The 26,234-nt window shown below is 40.5% G+C and overlaps 1 protein-coding gene across 2 annotated transcripts in view; it reads left to right on the top strand.

The window, feature by feature from the left end:
• UBXN2B (UBX domain protein 2B) overlaps positions 1-16,945 on the top strand; it is a 30,663-nt gene extending 13,718 nt beyond the window's left edge. For both annotated transcript variants that reach the window (XM_036830282.1, XM_036830281.1), the window contains 5 exons: positions 556-639; positions 2,094-2,203; positions 5,401-5,538; positions 11,974-12,135; positions 13,119-16,945. In XM_036830282.1, the coding sequence (XP_036686177.1) occupies positions 556-639; positions 2,094-2,203; positions 5,401-5,538; positions 11,974-12,135; positions 13,119-13,281 (657 nt within the window). In that variant the 3' untranslated portion in view covers positions 13,282-16,945. The remainder of the gene's footprint in view (positions 1-555; positions 640-2,093; positions 2,204-5,400; positions 5,539-11,973; positions 12,136-13,118) is intronic.
• The last annotated feature ends 9,289 nt before the right edge of the window (positions 16,946-26,234 follow it).

Genomic DNA, 26,234 nt, shown 5'->3' with positions numbered 1-26,234 from the left:
ACCTCATAAGCTATCTTACCTGAAAAGTAGAAGAGCTTGTAATTAGTATAACAAAACAAAAAGTACAGTCTAGTTGATTTGTTACAGTTGAATCAAAGCAGCTTGTAAGTATGGAGCTTTTCTTCAGGGTAATTTATACTCATTTATAAAATTCTTCCTTTCTCTATGAAACTCTTATTTACTTTGTGAAATATTCAAGAACTATAATTATTATAAGACTTGTCATAAAATATTAAAGGTGGGTTTTTAAAGTCTGTTTCTACTTGAAAATATTATTTCAGTGTATAAATGCATTTCTTAGTTTAAGGTTGGCCTAAGTTATTTCAGCTTCTGAGTCACTAATGTTTTTGTGGGAAGAAACATAATTTCTTACTAGAGTATACCTCTCTGTAATATAAGACCTTTATTTTAATATAAAAATTTCCTGGAAAATATAAACCAGTTTGGCTAATTATAACTGATATAGTTTTAAAATATATTATCACACATTATCATACCATTTTGCTTGATAAGCCTCAGTGAATTTTTAGCTCATTTGCTATGTGTGTGTTTTAGTCTTTTACAGGTGGAGGGTACAGATTGGGTAATTCCTTTTGTAAGCGGTCTGAATACATCTATGGAGAAACTCAGTTGCAAGATGTACGTACAGAAAGAAAATGAAAAATTGTAGATTTTTGCCTCTAGTTACTACCGTCTGTTATAAAATTAAAAATTGATAATATAATCTCTTTTTGTTCTGTTATTTTTTGAAGCATGGATTAAAAGGACTTACAATTATATGTAAGTTTTCATACTTAAATTTTGTATTTTATATCTCAGTTGTGCCTTGCACTTAGAGATACGTAACTATTTGTTGAAAGAATGTATGACTCACTGTCAAAATGAGCTTACATATATGTTATAATAATTATTATAAATGACATACCATCATGATATAGAATTAGCTGAGTTATAAACATAGAAATGCCTAAAGTCATTCTTTGTTTTCACCTTTTGAAATTTTGGAGTTATGTTTCATTTTAAACATGTATAGTTTAGCCTTAGAGGGTCTCTGGAGGTTCTGTCTGGCCCCCTGGCATAAATAGTTTAGCTCTGCAGCAGAGAAGAAGACGGGTAGACCAGCAATCCACTACTGGGCATATACCCTGAGAAAACCATAATTCAAAAAGAGTCATGTACCACAATGTTCATTGCAGCTCTATTTACAATAGCCAGGACATGGAAGCAACCTAAGTGTCCATCAACACATGAATGGATAAAGAAGATGTGGCACATATATACAATGGAATATTACTCAGCCATAAAAAGAAACGAAATTGAGTTATTTGTAGTGCGGTAGATGGACCTAGAGTCTGTCATACAGAGTGAAGTCAGTCAGAAAGAGAAAAACAAATACTGAATGCTAACACATATATATGGAATCTAAGGGAAAAAAATGGTTCTGAAGAACCTAGGGGCAGGACAGGAATAAAGACGCAGACATAGAGAATGGACTTGAGGACACGGGGAGGGGGAAGGGTAAGCTGGGACGAAGTGAGAGAGTGGCATGGACATATACACACTACCAAACGTAAAATAGATAGCTAGTGGGAAGCAGCCGCATAGCACAGGGAGGTCAGCTCGGTGCTTTGTGACCACCTAGAGGGGTGGGATAGGGAGGGTGGGAGGGAGACACAAGAGGGAGGGGATACGGGGATATATGTATACGTATAACTGATTCACTTTGTTATACAGCAGAAACTAACACCATTGTAAAGCAATTATACCCAATAAAGATGTTAAAAAGAAAAGAAGGTAGAGATGATGGGGAAGGGTGGGTGTGGAGGGGCAGCTGGATGCTCTCAGGACTTTGGTCTTCTCACTGAACCGGAAATAATTGTACTTCAAGGCCAGGGTCCAGCGATGGGACCTTTGCTATTTCAGCCATTGTCAGTTCATTAAGCTAAGTATAGATCTCACACGTGGCTTCGTTTATATCTTTATTTCAGCTGAATAAAGAATAGTACAAATAAAGTAAATCATAAATATCACATTTGAAAGTTAAAATTGTTTAATGCAGACGCGTTCTTGTATTTTTTTCCTACGCCCAAAAGGTTCAGATCTTGCTTAAACTGTGGAGCAATGGTTTCAGCTTAGACGATGGAGAATTGAGACCTTACAGTGACCCAACAAATGCTCAGTTTCTGGAGTCCGTTAAGAGAGGGTAAGATGTGTTACTTGGATGCTATTTGTTACTGAGGGTGGAACTTCTTTTTCTTGTAAACAGAACGCCGTTCAGTAGTGCTCTACTGGTTTTTAAGAGTGAGATACTGGAATATATTCTGTAAGTGGTTGCTGGGGGGAAGGGTATTTTTAAGTATATAAAGGACATGTTGCTATCTGTAAGCCAGTGGTTCTTAACTTGGTGGGGGGGGAGCAGTGGTCATTGGTCACTTTCAAAATCCAGTGAAGCTGTGGTCCCAATTCTGAGCAGAGGTATCGTAATGTAATAAATCAGTGAATTGATTAGCAGGTAGCTGCTCATCCACTAAGCCACTGTCCTGCTTACTGTTGACAGGGTGACTCATTGCACGTATGCCTGAATTTCAGCACCTTACATTAGAAAGCTTTTAAAGTGGCATTACTGCTGGCAGAAGATTTCAGAAGGTTAGTTTGAAGTTACACTTTGTGAAAGTAAACCAGATTTACAGTGCTCCGACCCATCTAAAGAACATCATAACTCACCAGGCCTTCTGGCTAAAGGATGAGGGATCAAGTGATTTTGCTACGATTATGTAAAGCTTTTCTGCATTGTGCTTTCACTAGCTGACAGTGTGATCATCCCTAAGTAGAAATACAACTGAAGAAAGGCGTCAGGCTGGTCATGAACTGGGAGGTGTAAGTAGCAGTGAAGGGGCTGGAGCAGGAGGTTTACACTCCATCCAGGAATTGAAGGTGGGGCTTTTCCAAGTGATGAAATCTGTCCAAGGAGAGTGGCTGAAGTGGAGTGGAGATGGGAACTCATCGGAGTTGAGGTGGTCAAGGAACTCTAAAGGAAAGGCATTTTAGAACTAATGAGCATGGATTTTGTATTTGAATTCTACGAAGGTAATGTCAGAATACCAAAGAAAAGCAAGAAATGCTGTAAGCGGGAGGGAGGTCACGGAGAAAGGTGGGAAGCTGACCCGGGAGGCAGTGTGTGCTGGTGGTAAACAGAAGGGTAAGAGTTGAAGTCAGTGCTGTGGACTTGGAAACCTGCAGAGTCACTGGGCAGAGCTTGGGAGCCACTGGGTGGGGGAAGTGCTCGTCTGCTGAGTAAAGGTCAACATGACTGCTGAAATGACGCTTGCTTCCAGATGGAAGAAGAAAAGAACATGATGATGAATGTGCTATAACATAGATCAAAACTAATTTATTATTAAATGAAAATACTCGACGGACGTTGTAGGCTAGTGGTCAGTCATGGTATACTAAGAGGATTTTTTCATTTGAGCTACACCATATCCTCAAGTACAAATTATGATCAAGAACAATTTTAGAAAAGACCCCTTGAAAAAAATGATTGGCAGATAGTGGTTGTCAGCTGCATAATCATTGTCCCTTTTTTGTAACAGATATTTTGTAACACTATCTTCACCATCCTCAAAGAAGAATTTATAGATAACATAATCTATGCATATTATTTCTAAAAACATTCATATAAAATTTATCTTAAATATCGTGAGGAAGTAAAGGAAGGTAATTTATCATAAAACTAAACATATTTCAACGTCTAATGCCTAGGTATGATTACACCAGAAGACATAACAGAGTAGACAGATAGACTGACCTAGACTGCACCTGTGTGCAGTCTAGCACTTTTCATGTAGATGCGACACACAAAAAACAGAATAATGAGGTGTGTGACTTTGGCAACTTAATTACTATAAGTGGCATTGCAGTCAGGCACTTGGTACAGTTCCAAACAAAACAAAGTGCAATGTTCCTTCTGTTTATATGGCAGATGAGTTCCTGAAAAGTTCAAAGCATATTTATACAATACCAAAAAAAAAAAAAATTTTTTTGTTTTGCTTATATGTAAGATAGAGCCTAAGCCTTAGGTTTTAGGCTCAGGCGTTATAAACAGCCTTGTCATCCATGTGACCCCCTGGTGGGACCCTCAGTGGTTCTGTGGAACCCCCGACAAGTCTTCATCGTGTAAGTTGAGACCCCGAGACAGAGCATCTCCTGCCCCGATCCTGACCCTAAAGGAGGGCAGCATGCATGAATCACATGACAATCAAAATCACCCCTGTCAAATTTCCAAACTTCCTCCAGGGTGTTTAGAAATAAATATCCACATTAACTGTTATGTCCTCATCGGGATTTTCTAATGCCGACTTAGGTGTAAATTGCTGCCCTACAATCTGGCCTTCTGTCAGAAGCACTCCAGCCTCCCTGTGACAACAAAATCCCTATGTTGAGAATCACTAAGGAATAACATGATGCACCTTTAAGAAAGAAATATCTACGAGAACTAGTCAATCATCACGGAAATTTTTAAATTATAAATTAAGCAAAAATTGCTGTTTTCAAGTTCACAACTTAACTATCACAATCTCAACAGTGTAGACTCATTTTTCGAAAAGTTTACTAAAACATTTTTCCTTTTTTAAAATTTTTATTTTATTTTTATACAATTTGTAAAGGTTACCTTCCATTCACAGTTACTCCAAAATATTGCCTATATTCCCTGTGTTGTACAATACCTCCTTGTAGCCTGTCTTACATCTAATAGTTTGTACCTCCCACTCCCCTAGCTCAATATTCCCCCCGACCCCAATGGTAACTACTAGTTTGTTCTGTGTATCTGTGAGTCTGCTTCTTTTTTTGTTGTTATATTCACTAGATAGTTGTATTTTTTTAGATTACACATGTAAGTGATATCATACAGTATTTGTCTTTCTCTGACTTACTTCATTTAGCATAATGCCCTCTAAGTCCATGCGTATTGCTGCAAATGGCAAAATTTTATTCTTTTTTATGGCTGAGTAGTGTTCCATTGTATATATATACCACATCTTCTTTATCCATTCATCTGTTGATGGACACTGAGGTTGCTTCCATATCTTGGCAATTGTAAATAATGCTGCTGTGAACCTTGGGGTGGATGCATCTTTTGGAATTAGTGCTTTTGTGTTTTTTTGGATATACACTCAAGAGTGGAATTGCTGGGTCATTTGGTAGCTCTATTTTTAGTTTTTTGAGAAACCTCCATACTGTTTTCCTCAGTGGCTGCACCAATGTACATTCCCACCAACAGTGTACAAGGGTTCTCTTTTCTTCACATCCTCGCCAACGTTCGTTATTTGTGTTCTTTTTGATTAATGCCATTCTGACAGGTGTGAGGTGGTATCTCACTGTGGTTTTTCTTCTTTAAAGAGAGATTCCCCCGGAGCTTCAGCACCTGGTTCACAGAGGCCACGTGAATCTGGATATGGAGGATCATCAGGATCAAGAATACGTAAAACCTAGACTGAGGTTCAAGGCTTTTAGTGGAGAAGGACAGAAACTTGGGAGGTAAAACCCTAAAATGCGAAAAGTACTTGTCTGTGTTCAACATGAATTTTCTTTGAGAATAAGAAAAGCAAAATAACCTGGAAAGTAAAAACTAAAATATAAACTATGAAGACCTTGCTGATGGAATTAGATGTGCCAATCTGGTGATATATTAGTAGGTGATACTTAGATAGCAGTTACCACATTCCTGGCCCTCAAAGCACTTTTACAGTCATTACCTCATTTCATCTTTACAACTGCTCCTTGACGTAGATCCTGTTAATCACTCCATTTGCAGATGCAGCAGTTTGCCCAGGGTGACTGAGCGAGGAAGTGGTTAGCGTGTGAGCTTCAAACTGGGCACTCTGGCCCCCGAGTCTGTGCTTTTTACCACTGTGCCATCCTGCCTCTTTCTGATGACGATTACGTGGGTTCACAGGGGGAATTGTTGATTAGATAAAACAGTAGGTATCTTAGATCACAGCTGTAAGCATCCCTGTCTGCCGTAGGTAATTGTTAAGCTCTTGAAGCCAAAGCAGTGTGCTTAAGTTGGTTATTTTCGATATATCTTAAGCAGCCAAACTCTTTCTTCAAGTTATGGAAACACATAGAGAACTCCTCTTATTGCAGGAAGAGGGAATTGTCTCAGACATTTCCAAAGAACCCTAAGACTTTGCCGAGCACAATTTAGAAACCAGTGTGCATGGTGTAATGTACGAGTGGACACCTTTACAATAGCTACGGCTTGCCTCTTAAAGCCTGTTACGTGTGCTGGTAAACATGACCCTCCATTTGTCCACACGTTACTGCAGGTGGCATGTTGAATTGCGGTCTTAGCCATGTTTCCAAGATACCCTTTTGTGCACCCTTTGTTCCTTTTCACGTGATTCCTTCCCTTCCGAGTTCTTTTCAGTTGCCTTGTGCACACCGGTTCTCTCTTCCCCTCTCATTTCTCAACATAGGAAAGAATTCAGTATCAGCTCTCTGCACCTGTCTTTCATTTCTCAAGTCTCCCTTTCTGCATCCTTTTCTCCGATTAGAGGCTGATTTCTGAGACATGTAGAGAATACAGGAACATGTGTTGACCTGGCTTTTTTAAGGACAGGTCTACTTGGAAATTTTCTCCCTCATCTCTCTTTACTTTCAACACAGTCAGGCTTCTCCTGAATTGTCCTGTTTCTTCCCTTCTTTTTTTTTTATAACTACGACCCCCAGATATTTTTTTAATATTTTCTAGCACTTCTCATTTTTTACTTAATATTTATTGAGATTATGATTTTTAATTAAAACATAGGTTAAATGCCCAGTCATCTCTTTGTTTCATACACTTTCTTTTTCTATTATTTAAGTGTATGACCAAGAATTAAAGTTAGAATGCATATCTTTGTTAGTAGAAGTACAGTTGACCCTTGAACAACACGGGGGTTCGGGGCGCCGACCCTCCAAGCGGTCGAAACTCCTCTTATAATTGGCTCTCTGTATCCACGATTCCCCATCCTCGGATCGTGTAGTACTCTATACTATAGATCATGTAATAGTGTTTGCTGTTGAAGAAAATCCACGCGTAAGTGGACCTGCCCAGTTCAAACCTGTGTTTTTCAAGGGTCAGTTGTATAGTAAACCTAGAATTGAAATTGAAGAAGGTTGCCTAAAGGGAAGATAGCTAAGAAGACCCAGTGATTATAATTGGCAGTTTGAACTCATGAAAATAACGATTTATTATCTGATTGATTATAGTATCTTACAAAGGCCAGCCTTTTTACTTATAAGGGAAATAACTAGAGAAAATGACATTTAAAAAAGGAGAAAATGATGAAGGAAGAATGGCAAAGATAAGTGGTGATAATGCTGTGTTCATCGTTAGCCATATTGGTCAGGGTTTTTGATTATAGAAAACAGAATCCATTTGCTAGATTAAATGGTAAGGGTTTTCTTACAGAGCCTTGAATAATTTATAGAATTTCTGGAAGAGATAGCAAACCAAGCTTCCCTTAGATGGGAGAAGCAAACAGAACTTTCTAGAGAAAACACCTCCTGTGCCCCATTGGTTGCTCAGAGCCTGTGGAGCTGGGGCCCAGAGCTAGGACACCCCATCGTGACTGCACTGGGAGAGTCAGATGCCTCCAGGACCCTGGGGACCAGAAGAGCTGCATCATCTCCACGCCATGGTCTTAACTTTCACCGTACAAGTATGTATTTGTTTGCTTGATGGAAGGGTGAAATCCTACAAAATCCTAGCTGCAAGGGAGTCTGAGAAATGTAGTCTTCAGAACTTCCAGCTTCTGATACACGGGAAATTTACACAGGAGATCAGCGTGGTGGTGTGAGCCTGTATGATGTACATGGATCCAGGTGCGGAATAGTTGGCTATGTATATTCTAAGAAGGTGAAGGGTTGCATAGAGCATTTTAGAGGGCTTCAGGTCAAGAAATATATTAAAACATAAAAGTTCTCACAGTCAGCCTTTTTCTGTTCAGAAAGTAACTTTCTAAAATGGCTTATTTCCCAAGAGTTCCAGACAACTATTTACTGAACAGAGAAGTAATTAAAAAGAAGCGAACGAAACAGAATGAGAAATGATTCCATTGTCTTCCATAGTTGGCAGTCTAACTGCAAACAGAACTTTACATAGATGGAAATTGACTTCATTATTTGTAGACCACAATAAAATGGGGTAAACCTAAATGCGATAGAAATATTACCCAGTACCTTCACGTAATATTATAGGAGCAAGCAAACCGTAGATGTAAAACTACAAATTTTTGGTAGTAGAACAATACAATTATTTAATAAAAATGAGCTTGGTGAGCCAGGTAGAGCTAGAAAACCTCAGAGTCATTTTTGACGGGCCGGGCTAGCATTTCTGACAGACGTTCACGGTAGGCTTTTGGGCTGGCGTGTGTGATGGTACAGATCGTGATTGGAAGTAAATCTCTCTCTGCGCCAGGACAGTCGCTGCCCGTCTGGCACACTGTGCATCCAGAAGCTTCCGTTTGCCGTTTGGCCCGAGCCCGGCCACTGCACCTGAGGTGTGCCTTCGCCTTGGTCCCTGGACCCTGGAGGGCCCTCTTCTCTAACGTCTCACAGCCCCTTCCTTCCTGCCTCCGCTTCGTTCTCTGGCCAGCGGTTCTGCAGCCCCTTGCCTGACGGCACAGCCACTGGATCTGTCTGCCGTGTGCGGTCACCGCCGCCGGGGACGCCCGCGCGCCCGTGCTGGGCAGGCGGGCCGCCCCTCTGCCGCCCCCGGACGGCCGAGCCCGGACGTTCCCGGCTTTCCCACAGCGCCCGTTCTACCCCTGCCCCTCACTCGCAGCAGCTCTGCTGGCAAAACAGAGCCGGACGAGAATCAGCTTTCTTAATGCATTCCTCTTAGCCTCTGAGTTTATTACATCCATCCTCACCACCCTCTTTTATGTCCGAAGAAGATGGGTCTGACGGAATCACTCCGCTTACAAGCTACATCCTTTCCTCCAGTTTGCCTAGAAAGCTTGTTTCATCAATTAACTTTCTTCTTTTCCTTTTTAAAAAATTTTTCTTTTTAATGTAAATTCTTGAAGCATACATACAATATATTAAAAATGTCACTATGGCTTGATAAATTGAATGATGACAAGAAAGTTTGAAATAACATGCAGCCGTGACTTTGAGAGCTAAATGTTAAAGTTAATATGACTTTTTTTTTTCATTATTCCAAATTTTTTTTATTTCAAATTCATTGAAAGAAATAAAATTATATTTTAAAAAATGGAGTGATCTCACAAACCGAGGAAAGCCAGGGACAAAAAGAACAGGTTAAGTACTTTTTCCTGAGAGGCAGATCTAACAGCTATAGAATGGTCTTTCTTCCTTCCTAGCTTTTGTCAACACACTGACCAGCTTGTTCACTGCCTGTCTCTGTCACTCTGAGGGTATCTTTCAGTCTCTGGGACTCAGTTTTCCTTTCCTGTAAAATGGTGTGGTTGGCCTTAATTATCTCGAAAGGCCATTCCAGCCCTCAACTATTATTCCATGTAATTTCACGTTGACACACACACATCCTACAAAGAAATGCATGAAAGCTTTTCTTCCCTAGAGCCCCTGCCCTGTACTTTATTTTTATGTTTTAAGAAGTAGCTTACCTGGGAGTTCCCCAGTGGTCTAATGGTTAGGATTCCGGCCTTTCGCTGACGTGGCCCGAGTTCAATCCCTGGTCAGGGAACTGAGATCCTGCAAGCCACTCGGCCCAGCCAACAAAAAAAAAAGGAAGAAGTAAAGAAGTAGCTTACCTGGTCAGAATCTATAGAAAGCATTAAAGTACAGAAGCAGCAATACGAGGCAACTTGATGTCGTGGGAAGAACCTGGGAGGAACCTGAGCTTTCTCATCTGTCGGTGGGGTAACAGGGGTAACTTTTCCTCCCCTAGTTGTTGTTAGGGTAATAGTTACAATGCTAATAGCTAACTTGGAGGTAGTGCCAACCATATAAAAGCACTGTTTGACGTGCTTATATGTCTAATTAATTGAAACAGTGCTGCTGTTGTCTCTCTTTTACAAATAGACATCAAATCTTAATCCTCTCTCAGTCATCCTAAGGGATTCTTTGATCGTCTTTGATGTTGATTCTCTCAAATACTGAGACTTAGATGGCTCCCTATAAATGACCTTCTTTTGAAAACATAAAATAAATATATATATTTATTAGTATAAAAGTCCTATGAGCGTTTGTGCTTTAGTCTAGTGTAAACCTAGCTCATCGTGACTCCAATTCCCACCCACAAACTTCCTCAGCATATCTGGCAAAGTGGGAAAATTAACTGGCACTTACTGCCAACACTTCGCCTTTCCTTGGGCACAGAGAGGTTAAGTGACTTGCCCAGAGTCACACGTCTAGTAAGTGGCAGAGTCAGTCCCGGAGTCGGGCCCCTGCATCCGCGCTGTCGCCCACTAAGCAACAGTGCCTCCCTCGCTCCAGGATCTAAATGAAATAGCAAATGCTGCCGCGGCTGTGCTGGTGGTGGTGATGACAGTGTGTAGACCTGGTTATAAGGGTGCAGAGGGAGAGGGAAGAGGCCCTCTGTGCTCACTGACTCCCGTCCCCGCTTTGGGTTTCGTCCCCCTCCCTGTGTGAGGGACGCTGGACTGTTGCAGAGTAACCCACCTTGGCGGTGCAGCTGTTTCAGTCCTCAGTTCCAAACTTGAAAGGAAATCCCTTAATACTGCCTGAGCAGTGACTGCAGATCATCATTTTCTCCTCTTCCATCTCTTTATCATACACATTCTGAAATTAGTTCTAAAATATGTGTCAGGAAGTAGCTAAGGAAAGGCGAAGTGTTAGCAGTAAGTACCAGTTAATTTTCCCACTTTGCCAGATATGCTGAGGAAGTTTGTGGGTGGGAATTGGAGTCATGATGAGCTAGGTTTACACCACACTAAAGCACAAACGCTCATAGGACTTTTATACTAATAAATATGTATTTATTTTATTTTTTTCAAAAGACAGTCATTTATAGGGAGCCATCTAAGTCCCAGTATTTGAGAGAATCAACATCAAAGACTATCAAAGAATCCCGCAGGATGACTGAAAGAGAATTAAGATTTGATGTCTCTGAAGAATTTCTAAATTTCTTTTCATTTGTTTTAATTGCTTAATCAAAAGAGCACTCTATTTTTGAGATTCGCTTTGGGCTTACAATGATGGGTCATCCTGCTAGCGTTAGAAGGCACCGTGGTCACTAGTAACCAAGGTCCAGTGGTAAGAGGTGGTATCACACAAGGTTCATTATAAATTCATCACCATATATTAAATTTCATTTCTCACTCACACTTAGGAACTACTCTTTTGTAAAGCAGTAACTACTTAAAGCAGATTTTTAAAGTAATATCAACGAAGTTTACGTTAATAGCTTAGTGCTTATGATATGTACAAATATGGCCGATATCTCTTGAAACACTGTTCCAAGCACTATATGAAGGACTTACTATAACAGACCTACATGACATATTATTATTTCCCCCCCCCATTTTATAAATGATAGAACTGGGATTCAGAGAGATTAATTTAGGTACTCGAGTTCACACAATTGACAAAGCTGGGATCTGAAACCAAGTCTGTCTGTGCTCATGGTCAGTCCTGGACGTTAACTCCAAGTTGCTCAGGTTTCTAACTGAAGACCATTGTGCTGAACAGTCTCATGAAATTTCAAAGGGATTGGGGAGGAAGGAATACAGAGTTAGGCTTTCAAAAGAGGCTGGATAAACTAAATCAGAATCATAGGACCCAAAGTAATTTTAATATAGTGAAAGAAGTTGGAAGAAGAATAGGAGACCCCGAGGAAGCCGTGTTCTCACTGGGGCAGAAGCCTTGGCGGGATGACTGGAGGTCAGGTGAAAGTCTGAGTGGTTGTTCTACTGTCTTCAGGTTGTCGTGCATCTTATGTATTCAGATTTACATTCTGATTCTTTAGTTCTTCTTTCTTAGCCTCACACCTGAAATAGTCAGTACGCCTTCCTCCCCAGAAGAAGAGGAGAAGTCACTACTTAATGCAGTTGTTCTTATTGATGATTCCGTGCCAACGACCAAAATTCAGATCAGGTTAGCAGACGGGAGCCGTTTGATACAAAGATTCAATAGTACACACAGGTAAGCTTGGGGTGACTTATCTTTGTAAAACTGGATGCAGCTTGAGTCATGAAGAATACGAAATTCTTTACATTTACTTTTGAAGTAAGTTTTTGACAGAAAACAAAAACTTTAAAAGAATAATAGCTGTGTGTGAGAAGTGAAACATTTAGTACTTAAACATCCTCTGTAAACTGTCCCAATACTAGTGCAAATGCAGATACCACTCAAAAATAAAGAAAATTGTTAAAAGCTGTGGTTTTGCACCGTTGCTAAAACCATGAGAAGTTGAATCAGATTTGATTTGCTTTAGTAAAACCTGATTTGGACTTTACTCCTTTAAAAATTTATGATAACCCTGATTAGGATTAACTTTCTACATAGCAAATTCTTTATAACATAAATTTATAGTGTAAATAAAGTTTAATTGTGCTCTTATCAAGCACTTCAAATAAACAGTTTTAAATGTCATTTTAACATTCATTGTACATTTGTTGTGCTAATAAGATACTATTTTTATTTGTTCATTGTATCCCACTAAGAGATACATTTATGATCTTAGTTGAGCTACTGTATATATGTGAGCGTAATTTTTTTCATTGTTTTTATAACTTACACTTTTCATAGTTATAGACTCACACTGACACAGGCTCATCTGAGGTACCTTTTTCTGGGTCATGTGCTGCTAAGATATTTTATACTCTGAAAAAATAGGCCCTGTAGTGTAGTAACATTGTTGACATTTCTTTGATGCATAACTCACCTAAAGATTGTGTCTGTTTACAGTGAGAGTAAATGTCAGGTGCGCTCCAAAGTTAATCCTCACATTTTACCATAAAGCCAAGGTAAATCCATCCATTGAAATTAAATTAAAGAAGGTTACAACACATTTAAATAAGGATAAGAATTGTGTGATTTTTTTTTTTTATTATCTAGTTTTAGCTAAAAGCTTAATTGACAATAAAACCTTTGTATCACAAATTATTTTTATCTTATTTCTTCAGGATCCTGGATGTTCGGGACTTTATTGTACAGTCCCGTCCTGAATTTGCAACTCTTGACTTTATTCTTGTGACTTCATTTCCAAACAAAGAGCTAACAGATGAAAGCCTGACACTACAAGAAGCAGATATTCTTAACACTGTGATACTCCAGCAACTAAAATGATATTCCTCCTACCCATGCAGTAGCATGTAGGAACGATAATGTGCCATATTAGTGAGGAAAACACTTAGACTGTAAAAAGTTATTTTTATTATTTATACAGATAAATTTTGGTTTTATTCTTATTCTGTCTTCCAGCGTTAGTCTAGACAAATTTGGACTAGGAATAGATCTTGAGAAATACGTTTGAGGTTTTAGCTGCAAGGGCTGGCTTCTGTTGATAGCTTTTAAATATTCAGGCAAACCAATTTGATACATGATCAGCGTTAATGCAACAACATTTGTTTTCAGAGAAAATGAACAAAACCCCATTTTGATAAATGCATTTGGTAAAATCTGCACTAAAGTTTCTTGATGCTGCGTTGATCAACAGCCATTAAGAAATCTTCTGATCAAATACTTTGAAAATTTTTCTGTAATGTATACTGAAAAGTATCTGTATCTGATTTTGAAGTACTTTGATCGTACGATAATTATTTCTCCTATTAAGATTTTACACATCCTTTTTCCTTGCTGATTTAGCTGTTTACTCATGTCAGAAAATACAGTTTAGCCTTGTATTTTACAGGACTCTGACCATCCTAAACTAGAAACAAAGACAAAGGTCAGCAGTTCCTGAGATGTGTCCACCAGCACTTTAGCTAACTCCAGTCCCTCGCAGAGCCTGCCGTGATCACATTCATTTATTCATCCAACACGTTGTTCCAGAGGACCCACTACATACACTAAACACTGTTCTAAGTGTTCGACCCAGAGTGTAGTCTACTGCAAGACAAAATGAGTGTAGAAATACAGGAATGTAAATTCTGTCAGCCAGGCTGGAGCTGAAGAGTTACCAGCGTAAATGTCTGCGTTTCTCCTGACGCCAGCTATTTCCTGAGTAAGGGAGGCTACAGCAGGATGGGAGAAAAGCTCTTCCTTCTTCCCAGACACCATTTCATCTTTGGTCACCCCTCCTGGTTAGTCTTTTATTGTAGTCTTTTATTGCTGCTGTAACAAATTACTACAAATTTAGTGGCTTAAAACAGTCTAGGTTTCTTCTATAGGTGAGATGTCTCACGTGGGTCTCACTGGGCTAAAGTCAGGTGTCAACAAGGCAGCATTCCCTGGGGAGGCTCTAGGGGGAGAAATGTTTCCTTGCCTTTCCGACTTCGAGAGGCCACCTGCATTCCTTGGCCTGTGGCCCTCTTCCATCTTCACAACCAGCAATACTGTATGCCTCTGGCTCCAGTGTCATCACATCTCTTTGAGAACAGCCGGGAAAGAGTCTCTGCTTCTAAGGACCCGTGTGATTAGATTGGTCTGCCAGATAATCCAGGATGACCTCCCCATCACAAGGTCCACGGTAACCTTAACCAGATCCTTGAAATCCCTTTTGTCATGTAAGGTGACATAGCACAGGTTCCTTCTGCAGGCACCAGGGGTGGTCTCTTCTTTGCCTCTTCCAACTTGTAGAGGCGGATGGCGTCCCTTCCCTTATGGCTGTGTCCCTCCACGTCTCTGCTTCTGTCCTTACATCATTTACTTCCGACTTTGATTCTCCTGCTTTCTTCTTACAAGCACCCTAGTGCTTACATTTGGTTCACACAGATAATCCAGGATAATCTCCTCATCTAAAGTATGAGTGAGCATCTGGGTGTGCGTCCTGGGACACAGTTTCTCTCCATCTGTGAACCTAGAAACCCAGGTATCTGCTCCCAAATATAAGGGTAAGACAGGCATAGAATAATCGTTAACAAACATTCCTCTTCAAAAAAATAGAAACTGGAAGGGGAAAAGGAGCCAGCAGTGCCAAGCAATTTAGAAGTTCAGCCAGGCACGCTCCGTTAGGTTTTGGGGCCTGGGAATAATCTCCTGTGGCTCACAGCAGCGTCCCATAGACGTGTGACTTTCCCTCAGGGTCTTTCCTTATACATGAGAGGTAGCAGGTGTTTGCAGCTGAGTAGTTTTATCAGCTTGTTTCTTGCCTGTGGAATCGTGGGAGGTTCAGCCACCTTTTTTCATTTCATTCTGTCTCTGTCCCTTTTAGTTTAAGACGGCAATGTCTGTGGGTCTTCTGTGCATGTTACAGAAGTTGCTCCATTAGACCAGAGGCTCCTCCCCAGAGCTTTCCTAGATGATCCAGCTCTCTTTTTGGCCTTTTCTGAGATGGCTGAGGGGCTCTGTGAGTCACACTCTTAATCTCTTTAAACAGCCTTTGATGTGACCTTTTTTTTTTAATCTTTCTCAGGTATTAGCAAAAAGTTATAGGCCACAATCTCATGTCTTTCCTTAGAGCCGTCTTTCCTGACAGTGAATCTCTTAATGTCTTTGCCGTTCGCTCGGGTAAACTAAGATTTCCAAGTCATCAAGTCCTGTTTCCTTCTTTTTTACCATTCCTTCCCTCAGTTTATCTGCTTCCTCTCACGTTTTACCCTTGTCAGTAGGGAGGGCTAGTAGGCTGCGCCTTCCCCGCCTTGCTTGGAAGTCTTTTCAGCTCGGTGTCCCGAGTCTCCCTCACGCCTCTTGCTTTCCACGCGGCTGCAGCCAAGCCTCCTGCCACCATGTCCCCGGCATCTGTTTTCCTTCCGCTTCCCGCAGCGCGCTCCGCATTCCCTCCTGAGCCCTCCCTGGACGCGCCTCTCAGGTCCCTGTCGCTAGTGGGCGTGTCCTCGCAGCAGCCGCACGCCCTCCGTGCCTCCTCGGAGCCGTCCGCACCCACGTGTCTGCCGCAGGGCTCGAGGCAGCCTCGGCGCTCTCTGTCGCGCTCCTAAAACCTCTCCCAGCCTCTAGCCGCTGCCCAGGCGCAGAGCCACCTCCGCACCTGTAGGTCTTTGTTACAGCAGCGCTCACTTCAGGGTGTCTAGAAAAGCCCACTGTGCCTCCTCACTGCCACTTGACTGGAATGTGCCAGTAGGAGCTTTGGACGTGACCTTTCTCTGGGGCTCCCATCGCTTCCAGGAGCTGAACTTACCCGTGTGAGGGGCGGATAGTGGGAGGGCTGCCAGACCTGCCCACCGCGCGAGTGTTGATCTCACCACCACAGAGAAAACTCGTTCTCAGTGTCGTAATCCAGAAGAAGAAGCGTAGTGCTAAGTCTTCTCCTCAGCATGGGAAGCTCTGTTCCTTTCCACTAACTGAAAACAACCTGGAGAATATACAAATGACAATTCAAAAAGTCAGCCTCTGTTCAGAAAGGTTACCAGGGATAAACTACATTTTCAAGGAGCAAAATCGTATTCCTGCAGAAATAATCTATTGAAACAAATTAACATTTTAAATAAACGGGCATTGCCCTGTTTTGGATTAACAAAATGGAGAAAACAATTAACCAGACCCTGTAAAATTATTTGAAACGTTATCCTTGCAGTTTCTTTTTAGTCAATTAGATGGAGTGCCTGTAGACGCACATACAAAAACGACTGCCATTTCTGTATATAATGGTTCCAAAATAGATTCACATCGGGAGGGCGGATCAAACGTCCAGAGGGATGAACAGTACTTCCGTGTGTTCTACAAAGTGTTTTGCTTCATTTAGAGTTTTCCTGAATTCTTTGTACTGTTGCAGTCGCTGTAACTTTTAAAATTTATAATCCTCTCAGAAGAGATTGTGTGACGTCAATTGTTTTGCATGACGTGTGTGTAAGGACGTTTTCACTTACCAATAAAGAATGTTTTCACTGAAAGTCATTGAAAATCCTTTTCAGAATGTCCTTTGATTTGCAGTTTTATTTGAGTGGCCTAGTGGAGTATTGTAAGGGTAGCATTTCCCGTGGTACGTCTTTCTCACGGGCAGAGGGATCTGAGCTGTAGCGATGTGATCTGTTTCCATTACTGGTTCCGTTTTTATTCCACCAAAATAAAGAGGCAAATTTTTCTTCACTTCGGCCACACTGGATCTCTTGAAAACCTTGTCACGACATGTGTTGTTGATAAAGTGCCTCATGTTTTCCATTAAGAGTTTTTGTCCCTGATCAGCAATGCACATAAATACATATGTGTCCAGTGTTGTCATAAAGGCTAAGAAACACTTTCTATAATCCTCTAATTTTTTTTTTAATAAGAATATGCCCTGTCAGGTTTTTTGTTTTTGTTTTTGTTTTAAGTATTAGTTTAATTATTTATTTATGGCTGTGTTGGGTCTTCGTTTCTGTGCGAGGGCTTTCTCTAGTTGTGGCGAGCGGGGGCCACTCACTGTCGCGGCCTCTCTTGTTGCGGAGCACAGGCTCCAGACGCGCAGGCTCAGTAGTTGTGGCTCATGGGCCTAGTTGCTCCGCGGCATGTGGGATCTTCCCAGACCAGGGCTCGAACCCGTGTCCCCTGCATTGGCAGGCAGACTCTCAACCACTGTGCCACCAGGGAAGCCCTATCTAATTTTAAAGTATCTTTTAACTCCAAGTAAATGTTTTGTAAAAGGAGCCCCATTGCATATGTATAACAGTGTGTGTGGTGTTTGTACAGCACATATAAATTACTCATGTGGCCCAGAACTAACAACTAGCTATATAGTCTACTTAGCTTATACTTAACAATTTGGCCTCTTTAGAATTTAGAGCTATGACCTAAGTTTCTGAAAAAATAGGAGGGCGGGGAGCTTTTTTTAGAAAGTTTGAACTTGATGGTTTATTTTCTTTTAGATAAATGTTTCTATATTGTTAAAAACAAGACTGGAGCCCAAAATGGAGCCCCTAAATGCCAAGGCCCACGTCACCAAACCCTGACTTGACTTAATTACAGTGTGGGCTCTCCCAGAAATGGAATCTTAAACCAGTCAATCGATAATCTGATCAGCACTAATTAGGTCATCTGTCTGATAAACCCTTGCCACCCCCTAAAGGAAAGTGACCTTTGCCATAACCAACCTGCTTTTCTGCCAGTGTATCTTCCTGTTCCCACCCTCTTCTGCCTAAAAAAGTCTCAGCTTGAACAGCTACTGGGAGCTCGTTTCTATTTGCTAGATTGGCTGCTGCCCATTCGTGAATTGTTCAATAAATTCAGCAAGATGTTTAAAATTTATTCATTTGAATTTTTTGCTTTTTCACACTATGAAGCAAGAGACTTTCAGAATCATTCTGGGGAGCTGCAACCTTACAACTTCCTGAGTCCTGACTAGGTGATCTCAGATGGCTTCTTAGGCTGCTCAGAGGAAAGCTACAGTAGGAAAGGTGGAAATAAGTCCATTCTGTTGAGTATATCACAACATTTCTTGCTTTTTTTGGAGATAATTACCAACTTATTAGCATGGACGTCATACAATCAGCAATACAATAGTTTTTCAGTTGGCTCCTGTGGACTGAGAAAAAAATGCACAACATGAGAGTTATGAGTAAAGTTTTATTTGGGGCAAAATGAGGACTATAGCCCTGGAGACAGCGTCTCAGCTCTGAGGAACTGCTCCAAGGAGATGGGGGAAGGTCAGCGCTATATAGGATTTTAGTGAAGGGCGGACGTGCAGGCCAGCACACGTGTTGCCAGAGGCTTGCTGGTAGTCACGAGGAACAGATGTCACCGTTAGTGATTTTAGTGCTCTTCTAGATATGAGGAGATGCAAGAATTTGAGCTCATAAAATCTTCTCTTGAAAATATCTAACTATCTGAAGCCCTGTTCTGCCAGTTTTTCCCAGAGCACAGATGTCTCACTCCTGATCTCCACCCTGAACTCCTTTCAGGGGGCGTTGAAGGTCAGTGGCTGCGCCGGCTACTGACTTCATCCTTGTAGAGCCAGGTGGCGAGCGACAAGTTTTAGATGGCGCTTCTCTTGAATGAAGTTATGTGTGTTAATTAGGCACCAACAAAAGAGGTCCATGAGATTAAAGGCAACTGCCTTTTTTCCTCCAAAAATTCTCTTCTGCCCTTTACCTTCTTGAGTGTAAACTCTCTTAGCACTGCTGTTTATTTGTGTAGATGTCAACACAGACGTATGTACAACAGTGACTTTCCTTGCTCTAACCCTGGGGATAGAAGAGTACTTAAAATGAGTGGATGTCCTTTGATTTTATGCCTCTGTGTCTGCTTTTTGGTTTGTATTTTCCTTGTCTGCATAGGGCACCTTTCAGTGTCCTTTTTAGAACATTGTTAATTGTAAAAGGTCCGACATGGTAGTTTCTGTAGTTAACATTTTTCCCGCTTTGTTTTTCATTTTTGTCCCTGTGGGAAAGGCTTGTTTCTTCTGTTGTCAACAGATTTTATCATTTTTGATCATAGGATCAAGAATGGTAGAAAGTATAAGTTTTAGTTTTCTATCAGAATCTATGTTGATTAGGAAGTAGCAACAATAAATACTACAAATACTCAGAACATCAGTAGGCTTGGAAGTGAAAGCACGAACATAGCTGATACAAGTGGGCGGTCCTGCCCCCAGCCTGGGATTTTTAACTGGGTCTGGGCTTTTGAGCACAGGAGGGCATAGGATGAAGTAACATCTTCTAGAAAGAAATGTTCATCCTTCCTACAGATCAATGTCAGATTTAACGTCCCCTGAGCTGAAGAGATCACTCTTATGAATGTAGTGAACTTATATGCAAATAAAAGTTTCATATATGCATGTTATAAATACATGATAATAACACCAAGGCTGAGAGGTGGGTTTTGTTTCCCTTGAAAACCTATTATAAATGTTTGTAATGGAAGTAAATGTTACTGTTTTTTGAGGGTTTTTAAAATTTATTTATTTTTGGCTGTGTTGGGTCTTCGTTGCTGCGCACAGGCTTTCTCTAGTTGCGGCGAGCGGGGGCTACCCTTCGTTGTGGTGCGCGGGCTTCTCACTGTGGTGGCTTCTCTTGTTGCGGAGCACGGGCTCTAGGCGCGTGGGCTTCAGTAGTCGTGGCACGTGGGCTCAGTAGTTGTGGCTCGCGGGCTCTAGAGCGCAGGCTCCGTAGTTGTGGCGCACGGGCTTAGTTGCTCTGCGGCATGTGGGATCTTCCCGGACCAGGGCTCGAACCCGTATACCCTGCATTGGCAGGCGGAGTCTTAGCCACTGCGCCACCAGGGAGGTCCCAAATGTTACTGTTTGAAACACTGTGTACAAAGGTGTTCTACAGCTATTCAAACTAATCTGACTTTCCATTCTTTAACAGGAAGCATGTGTGTGGTTCATTTGCGATAAAGATACATATGTTGGCGATTGCTGCTTGGGTTCAGCGTTTATCGAGGGCTCACTCAGAGCAGAATCCTGTGTTTGGCGGGCAGCGTGTCACTTGCAGTCAGTGTCACTCCGACCCCAGCCTGGATGTGATTTCTCCGGAGAGCCCGCCGCCCCCCAGCCCCACTCATGCTTTGGTCTAACATCCTCCCTTGTCCACAGCTCTCAGTCCCACTACCCTGTTTACTACAGCGTTCGCAATACCAACATTTCCTTGTCCATTTATTTGATTTTATCCCTACCTCCTAATGTTCAGGCACTCTTTCCTGTTCCCCCTGACAATTATAAAACTAAAACAATTTGGTGATGAGTTTGATGTCCTTTATCCAAGAGAAAACCATCCACGGAGTGGGGAGTACAGGGCCCTACAAGCAGTGAGGGAGGTTTGGGGGCAAGAGTGAGTTCACAGAGCTCAGAAGAGGCAACCTGGCAACAGGGCCTGACTAGCTAGGAGGCAGGGGGTTTCCTTACGAGGCTGGCAGGGCCCATTTTCTAGGGTGAGGTGAGCTCACTAAAGCTGAATTGGAGGATTGTGATTGGTGGGTGTTAGGATTCCTTGTCAGGTGTTTCCCAGAAATGCAGGCTGGATGAGGTTTAGATCTGTGGCATGGGCAAGCCCCTGGGACGGCCTCCATTATTACGTGGGTCTCCCTAAACGAATTAACTTTATCACCCCAGATTCTCAGAATGTGAGTTTGTGAGAGCAGGGTTGTTTTTAACCTACTGCTGTGTCCTTAGAGCCTAAAACAATAACCTGGACATAGGAGTCACTCAGTAAGTGGTCCATAAGTAACAAATCAGTGAATTAAGATTAGGACCCTCTGAACGTTGGAAGAATATTTGCATTTACGTTTTAAAAAGGAGATTCCAAATAGTGCCAGTAGAGTCGATACTGGTGACAGAAAACATTTGTATATTTTGTTTGGGTTTAAAGGAAGGAGAAGGAGAAAAGTGATCTAGAAGTGGTGGCCTCGACTCATCCCAAGAGTGGAAGCACCTGTATCTGTGAACAGTGGTCCAGGCGTTTCCCCAGGTAGAACTGGGGCGAAGAGAGCTGAAGAATGTGCTCCGGAGAAGCCTGCAGGAGGTGAGATGCCTGGGACTGTCTGAAAGCCAGTAGCAGGGCCTGTGATTCTAGTTTAGAGATAAGGAAGAACACTGCTCTATAAAGACGTGGTAGAAACCCCTCAGTGGGCTCAGTTCTTTTTTCTTTTTTATTTTTTGATGGTTACTTCTTTAATATGATAAAATGTATTTCAACCCAAAAGCCAGCATTTTTTAAGGACATATACTGGAAAGATGTCCACTATCACCACTATGTTTTTAATCAATTCATATTTATATTTTAATAATTAGCAATGAAGGACTTACATTTGGCATTCTGAGTTACAAGGAATGGAGAAAATAACCCCCCTTAAAATGAAACTGACTAAGGTTAAAGACGTTTTGCAACTTTTTCAGGAAGGAGAATATAAATATAAACAATCCTTTTAAATGTTCTTCAAGGTGAGTTTTTCCTAGAAAAAAATAACATGGGACCATGGAAGGCCACTACTAGCTGTTGCTCGGGGCAAGTCAAAGGAACAAAGATGGCCTTGTGGCCACATCGCCAATATTTTTTCTTTTGAATTTTATTTTTTTATACAGCAGGTTCTTCTTAGTTATCCATTTTATATATATTTGTGTCTATGTATCAATCCCAATCTCAGTGGGCTCTGTTCTATTTGCTTACTCTAAGTACGGTTGTTCTTATAGATTTGATCTTCATGTCAGAGTTAAAATATTGCTAGTCTTATAATAGCTATTTAATTTATTAATAGCACATAATTTATTTAAAATGTTTAGCCCTTGATATTTTATTTTTGAATGTAATACCCCATCCTCATTTGTTACTTTAATACTGATACCCCAAAATGTGAAAGTTGATTTAATGAAATTTAATCACAATAAATTGGGAGTGTGCTAAAATATATGGCAACACTCTGGTTAACTGAAAAGCTGCAGAAACTCAGATGACACTAAAGGCCATAACCACACATTGCTCGTGCCTTTGAAATCAGACTAGTTTGTGGAGCTGTTGACTTTGGCTACGCTCTCAATTTGGCTGAACTTATAAAGAAAACTCACTAGTCATTATATATTGTTCTTGTTCTCCAGATTAGCCCCATTACCCAATCTTCCACGCAAGCAAAGAAGGCAGAAATGACCTGGAGTTACAGATTTCCAAATAACCTTTATAAACAGAAAAGGATGATCTCTGCAAACATGTATGAGTTTCAATGTTCTTCTTGAAATTATTTCACAGAAAGAATGATTTTATAAAATTCTCTTAATTTTGATACTCCTGAATAGCACACTTTTAGGTAGGTTAAAATACTCAACCAGTACTTATTTAATTTGCATGTTTCTCTTTTTTAACATAAGTACAAAATCTTAAGTATTTATATTTGACATGAGAAATGGCACTAAAGCTTATAATGGTAAGTGAAGTAGGTTCTCTATGTGCAGTCCTGGAAATAAGAAATGACTTTTAACAAGGAATGGTATCCATAGGCATCTTAAACCTTTGGTTTTAGATGTAATGAAAACAGCAAAAAGGCTAGATTTGATTCCAAGTCACACCCGTGCCTCGGTGAGTGTGCGGCACCCAATTCATCTGATCTCATCTCCCCAGGTGCAAAGGACCATGGGGCGATTCACAAACTGTATTTTTTCTTCCTCTAAATTATTTTTTAAAATAAGAGGATCTCCCTTAATCTATTAATGAAAATAAAATTGTAAGAGATGTTTGCATTTCTAGAGGTTTTTATATTTTATGACAAGTTTTTGTTTTATACCTACAAATTGATCCCCTAACTCCACTTTTAAGTGGATTGTTGTCCAATCGAGGCTAAGATTTTACCTAAATAATTGCATTTAAGTGTATGCGAAAGTGTGAGTATTCAGCACTTTAAGTAATTTTCAGCATATGAAGTAATATTCTAAAGGATATTGAGCTAATATGGTAACTCTTAGTTTCGCCACCAGAAACATCCTCAGGTGAAATGTTATTTATGATGATTTGGTAATTTTGGTTCCATTTAGCTCTTGTGTGGAGTACTCTAATGCAGTTCAATGTTTTGTTATATTTTTCCTCAATGTTTGCCGTCTTCCTAGCAATTTTGTTACATCAAGACTGATGTAACAGAAAAAGCAGACTATTTGAAAGGGTCTGACACTTTCTAAAAGAATATTATGTCTTTATTTTAAACTGGAGATATAAATATCAAATTCTTTTTTGCATTGATCTAGTACAAGAATCTAGTATTCTTATACAACTATAAGCCAGAATATCTTGAAAGAAAGCCAAAAAGATTAATAAACTTAGAACTCTGAAAAGTTCTTAAAGCAGCCTTTCAAAAATCTAATGTATTAAAACATGGGGGAGTGGGGTCAGAGAGACAACATTTGCTACAGCAGGTATCATTGCCTGGCAGCATTTAACGATATCAAAAATGCTGTTGTTGATTACAGTTTAACTTCTTTCACGAGGTGACTCCAATCTTAAAATTAACAGCCCAGGATGTCAGAGGAGAAAGAACTGTATTTCTTCCCACCAGTACATATGTGTGGAGAGGAGCCACATGGGGTCAAAGAGTGAGTGAAGAAAAAAAATTTTTCATATGTCATCATCTGGCAATAAATGTCTAAGGCCACAGGCCCTGTTAACCTTTACAAAGATCAAGGTGTTACTGATAGTAAAACAGAACCTTTTAGTTGCCTTTGAGAAGGTAACATTAGGACATCCGTGTGCGAGATGTTGGCTACTTATTCCTCCACCAGACGGCGTGCGGGCCCTGTAAAAGAATCTCATCATTATCTTTCCCTCAGCTGGTTGGTCTGTTGGTTTATTTACTGACGTATAGTTGCCTTAAAATATTGTATTAGTTTCAGGTGTACAACATAGTGATTTGATATTTTAATAAAATAAAGAGAGGATGAAAGTTAGTTGTTAAAATAAAAACTAGGAATTATGCCAACATCAGTATCATTTAGCACTGTTTTTTTTCTGACCTTTTGCAGTATAGATAAGGAATACTTGGCTAAATATAATTAGCATCTTTAGAAATTTAACAGTGTTGAATCGTAAAAATATTGCTCGTGTCAATGTATTGGGCCTTGGGTTTTTCAGTGCAAGATTGCCCATTACACGTGGCCCAGATGTCCATCACTGGTATCTTACCCACTGACCATTCTCCCTGGAGAGCATTTAAAATGCCCCGCTAAGGTCTCAACTCTTGATAAGACACTCTCTGTTTTAATGCACTGCCATAAACTGACTTCTTAACTCTTTTCCTGTGTTTTTTTTTTTTTTTTTGGTTTTTTTGGGGGTTTTTTGTTTTGTTTTTTTGTGTTTTTTTTACCCATGCCATATCCCTAAATATCAGCTAAATTCTGATTACTCTGATTTCAATTCTTCATTCTTTTTTATCTGCAGTCACCAGCTCTCACCACGGTAAATTCTATTTTGATCTTTGCCTTTCCCTCTTACAAAACTGTGCGTGTACGTTCACAATCTGCAAGGCCACTAGCAGAGACGTGAGTAGCAGAATCGTAAATGAAAATGGAGAGAATTGGCATAAAGGTGGACATCCTAAATTCCTCATCACGCCTCCACCACCAACTCTGTGAGTCCCAATTTTCTCACCTCCAGAACCAGGAGATCAGAACACCGTCCTCAGTTCTTAATTCTGATTCTTTTCCACAAAATTAAGCACTGACCAACATAACATGCCTACAGATGTTACAACGGAAGTAAAGATGGACAAATGATGCCAAAAATGGAAACCAACAAGTAAATCCAGAGCAAATATAACATGTTGTTTATTCTCTTCCTTTTGGATTGCTTTTCTGGGACTGTCTACTGGTAAGAGATTTTGAGAATTCTTATTAAAAACATTTTATTCTAATAATATCTGTGGAAGCATTAAGCAACAGGTTAAAGACAGTGAAAATTTTGCCAGCCAATACAATTTTCCTGGGCCTAATGCTTAATAGCCTTTAAAAAAAAAAATTATGTTAGAATCTAACGGCACAGACCTATTCAACAAAAATTATGGTTCCTTCATAGGACACTATTCAGTCTTTTCAAAAATGTCTAGTAAAATAATGATGTGAAAAAATTTACGATAAGAAAAAGCTGTTTAGAAAAGATTTGCCACGGGATTACAGTGTAGTTGAGGGGTGGAGGGGGGCACTGCTTACCATTTCTAGCCCAAATTTTGGTCTCTCATATTATTCCCGACTAAAAATAGCCAGAGCCCCTTGAAGAAATGGTTGACTCCAGGTTAGGGAAAGGGAAATACAAGGTGAGCCCAGGTTACCTGGGGACTAAAAGTACAGAAGCTTTCAAAGACCAATGAGGTCATGTGAAAAGGGCCCAAAAGCCAGATTGATGTAGTTCTCACCGGCCTACTTTGACACCATTTGAGCCAAACTATCAAGATCGTAGTTAACTGAAATTCACTGGGTCCATGAAAATCCATAAGTCATTCGTGATTATCAGATGAGTCACTAAAGCCACTTTGTCACCAATGGAGTTAGCCATTAAACCAACCCCTTACTTTGAAACTTTTATGCGTTTATTCTGCCTTTCCAGAAGACTTTATTTCTCGAACCAGTAGCCCTCGTTGATAAGGGAAAGCTGACTTAAGAATACCGGCTAGTAGGGGTAGACGGTGACAAACAGAAATGTAAAATCATCATTTTGCAGTCCCCAGTGAAATCACTGACTCAGACAAGGATTATCAGTTGGTATTAAATTTATTAGATGAAGGATGGATGGGGAAGTGAATTT

Source organism: Balaenoptera musculus, chromosome 17 (assembly GCF_009873245.2).
Source record: "Balaenoptera musculus isolate JJ_BM4_2016_0621 chromosome 17, mBalMus1.pri.v3, whole genome shotgun sequence".
NCBI classification, from domain to species: domain Eukaryota; kingdom Metazoa; phylum Chordata; class Mammalia; order Artiodactyla; family Balaenopteridae; genus Balaenoptera; species Balaenoptera musculus.
Note: the sequence above shows the minus strand (reverse complement) of the source record. Positions and strands in the feature narration are given on the sequence as shown.